This window comes from Brassica oleracea, chromosome C6 (assembly GCF_000695525.1).
Source record: "Brassica oleracea var. oleracea cultivar TO1000 chromosome C6, BOL, whole genome shotgun sequence".
NCBI classification, from domain to species: Eukaryota; Viridiplantae; Streptophyta; class Magnoliopsida; order Brassicales; family Brassicaceae; genus Brassica; species Brassica oleracea.
In genome coordinates, this window is record NC_027753.1 from 21,843,426 (window position 1) to 21,846,125 (window position 2,700).

General features: G+C 37.1%; 1 protein-coding gene across 1 annotated transcript; it reads right to left on the reverse strand.

The window, feature by feature from the left end:
• Nucleotides 1-1,016: 1,016 nt before the first annotated feature.
• LOC106299861 (MATH domain and coiled-coil domain-containing protein At3g58410-like) lies at nt 1,017-2,494 on the reverse strand. Its single transcript, XM_013735869.1, has 4 exons — nt 2,255-2,494; nt 2,017-2,174; nt 1,616-1,812; nt 1,017-1,535 (listed from the first exon to the last, which is right to left on the reverse strand). The coding sequence occupies exons 1-4, from the start codon at nt 2,359-2,361 to the stop codon at nt 1,131-1,133; spliced, it is 867 nt and encodes a 288-aa protein (XP_013591323.1). The 5' UTR covers nt 2,362-2,494; the 3' UTR covers nt 1,017-1,130.
• Between the last annotated feature and the right edge of the window lie 206 nt (nt 2,495-2,700).

Genomic DNA, 2,700 nt, shown 5'->3' on the forward strand with positions numbered 1-2,700 from the left:
TCAATGTTTTCATTTTCTATATCTTGTTTTCTCCACAATTCCTTTATTAGTCTTTGACCACAAGTACTATAAATATGTAATCTCATTCTATGAATAAAATCAGTCTTTGTTTTTGGAGTTTATTTTCGTTTTCTTCTTTTCTCTGAGTGAGAGAGAGAGAGTTTTTTAGCTAGTTCGTTGGTGTGAACCGGCTTGTTGATTTGGTGGTCAGCCAATTCATCTTTGTGTGTTGTTTGGTGGTTAGCCAACGCACTACATTCTTTCTTAGGTGGTTAGCCTTATATCGTGGGTATATCAAAAGCCATTCCGCATTTCTTGACGATCCTTCCAATCCATCTCAGTTCCAGAAGTGTCGTTTGCCTTCTCGGTTCATATCCAACACCCAGCTAAAGTGATCCTTCAATTTAGAGCGTATCATATTGGATCCAAATCTTTAGGACCCGAAAAACCTAGACCCGAAAAGAACAGCCCAAACCCAATCCAAAAACTCGAGTGCTCACACCTTGTTGGAACATTTCTTACTTTATACTATATTTTAGAATAAAAAATCGGCACTGAGTGTCACTTGTGTGGAGAAGATGTAAGCATTTTAAATGACCTGGGCGAATACTAACAGCCTTGACGCAGCGTTACTTGATAATACTCTGTCATCATCATTATAATTTTGGTAATATGGATGAATATTAAAGGAATCTCGCTAGAGCCAGCTAGCTTGACCATTTATTTTTCACGTTTTAATAAACAAAACATTTTACTTTTGAACTAGCTTGACCATCTGTTTTTCACTAGCGTCTTAGGTACCGGCCTAGAGACTAATGTAATTAGCCTAGTAACTTTTTGAATATTAATCAAGATTGATAAGCATGCGGCTATTCAAGTATCACTCTCTGCTCAATACTTCACAAAAAAAAAATGATATACATCTGGAGTATTCGCATTGCAAAATCTAGTTGTTGAACTCCAAGTGCCTATGAACTCTGCATGATCTCTTACTAAAAGAACAAAGTTGTTAGAAGTCAAAAACGTTGTGGCAATAAATTTTACAACAGAATGTCATAGTTACAAGAAGACCTCCTACTTAGAAACCAATGGATAATATAAGATATCAGAGCACCAAAATTCCTAATAAATCAAACAATATCATCGAAAGACAGAGCAGTTCTTGTAGCTGACAAGTCTGTCTTCTCATCATCCGCAAGAGCATCCAGCTGTGAACACTTTTGCTTCAGTTTCTGTAGATGTTCTTCAATTTCTTGGAGTCGAGCCAAACAAGACTTCTCTTTCTCCTTTTTGTCTTTTAGTTGGTCTAGCTTCTTCTCCAGCCAATCCACTTTAAACCCTGCATCTTTCAAGTATGTCAAAGCAATGTCTGCTTCCACAAGATCTTCATTAGAGAGCTTCTCAAGCGACTGGCATAACGTCTCCACTAAGCTTAGCAGGAAAGTCATACATGCATTCCTGAGATGTTGGTTTTTTGCGTAAAACTCCTCAGCAATGTCTGGATGTCTTTCAAATATACGCTTCACAGATTCTACCTGAGAGTGAAAAAACAGATTATACAAAGCGTTTACGTGAAGGTAACAACAACACAAGTCTCCTTAACTTGCATTATTACCTGACAAGACAAAACCTCAAACCCGTTGACATCCGTTGTCTCCTTCACAGGTTCCTCTGGTAACACGATAGCTGGCATAACGTCTAGTTCAGTGATAATGGTGAGGTTATAATCCACCAGATGTCCCGAAAGTTTTGAAAGAGGCAAGAACTCTTCAAAGCCCCAACTGTTATTCTCCGCATCGAAACAGCCTTGCCCTGTTGTCATGTCCAGAAAACAGAACAACAAGTTAAGTTAACAAAAAGATTCAAACTTTTCATAAGTTTACACAGCAAATACAGAGATTCTACAATATAGAGAGAAAAACAGGACACACAACTTAAAATCATATGAGAAGTTATAGGAGCATAGAGCTTAAAATTTGCATATACTTCTTATAAATGAAAAGATAGTATAATCACCTGATGTTTTGTTCGAATTACCAAAACCCTGTTTCACAAGAGTGAGACTAAACTCCACGTCTCTTCTCCATCTTGGTGGCAACGTTCCAGGCGCAAGTTCCAGATACATGGACAAGTAGCCACCATCCGTATCTCTTTTGCGAAAAGCAACAAGACGCCTGTCACAAAAAAAAAATATCAATCGAATTTTGAACTCCAGAAAACGGACGAGAACCTTTGAAAGCGTTTCTTTATTTACCAATCACAGTCGGCGACCTTGAAGGGAAGAGAGTAGTGGCACTCGTCATCTTGCAAACTGAAGCTTTTGAAAACACAAGTGAGTTTCTTCTTCACATGCCCATCCATTAATATGCTGAAGATTTAAAAGAGGAGAAGAGTTAGATGAGAAGAGAATTGAGGAAGAAAGAGATTTAGGGTTTAAATCTAATATTTTGATTTTGATTTTGATTTTGATTTATAATTATAATTTGATAATCTTCTGTAAAGACACTCTCGACTCATAAAGCATAAAGAAAGCGCTGTTTTTTTTTTTTTTGAAAAAAAAAAAAAAAAAAGAAAGCGCTGTTATTTAAAAAAAATAGCATAAAGAAAGCATCAAACATAAATGGACCCACAAGCGCATAGCACCCAATCAAGCAACCTTCACAGATAGGGTAAGCCCAGACAGGATACTATCATTCGCTT

Excerpts from the sequence above, each read along its gene's own strand:
- LOC106299861 (XM_013735869.1), bottom strand. The coding sequence starts at position 2,361 with ATGGATGGGCATGTGAAGAAGAAACTCACTTGTGTTTTCAAAAGCTTC. Across the intron at positions 1,813-2,016 it reads TAATTCGAACAAAACATCAG|GGCAAGGCTGTTTCGATGCG; the intron begins GTGATTATACTA and ends ACATGACAACAG. Across the intron at positions 1,536-1,615 it reads TTGAGGTTTTGTCTTGTCAG|GTAGAATCTGTGAAGCGTAT; the intron begins GTAATAATGCAA and ends TTTCACTCTCAG.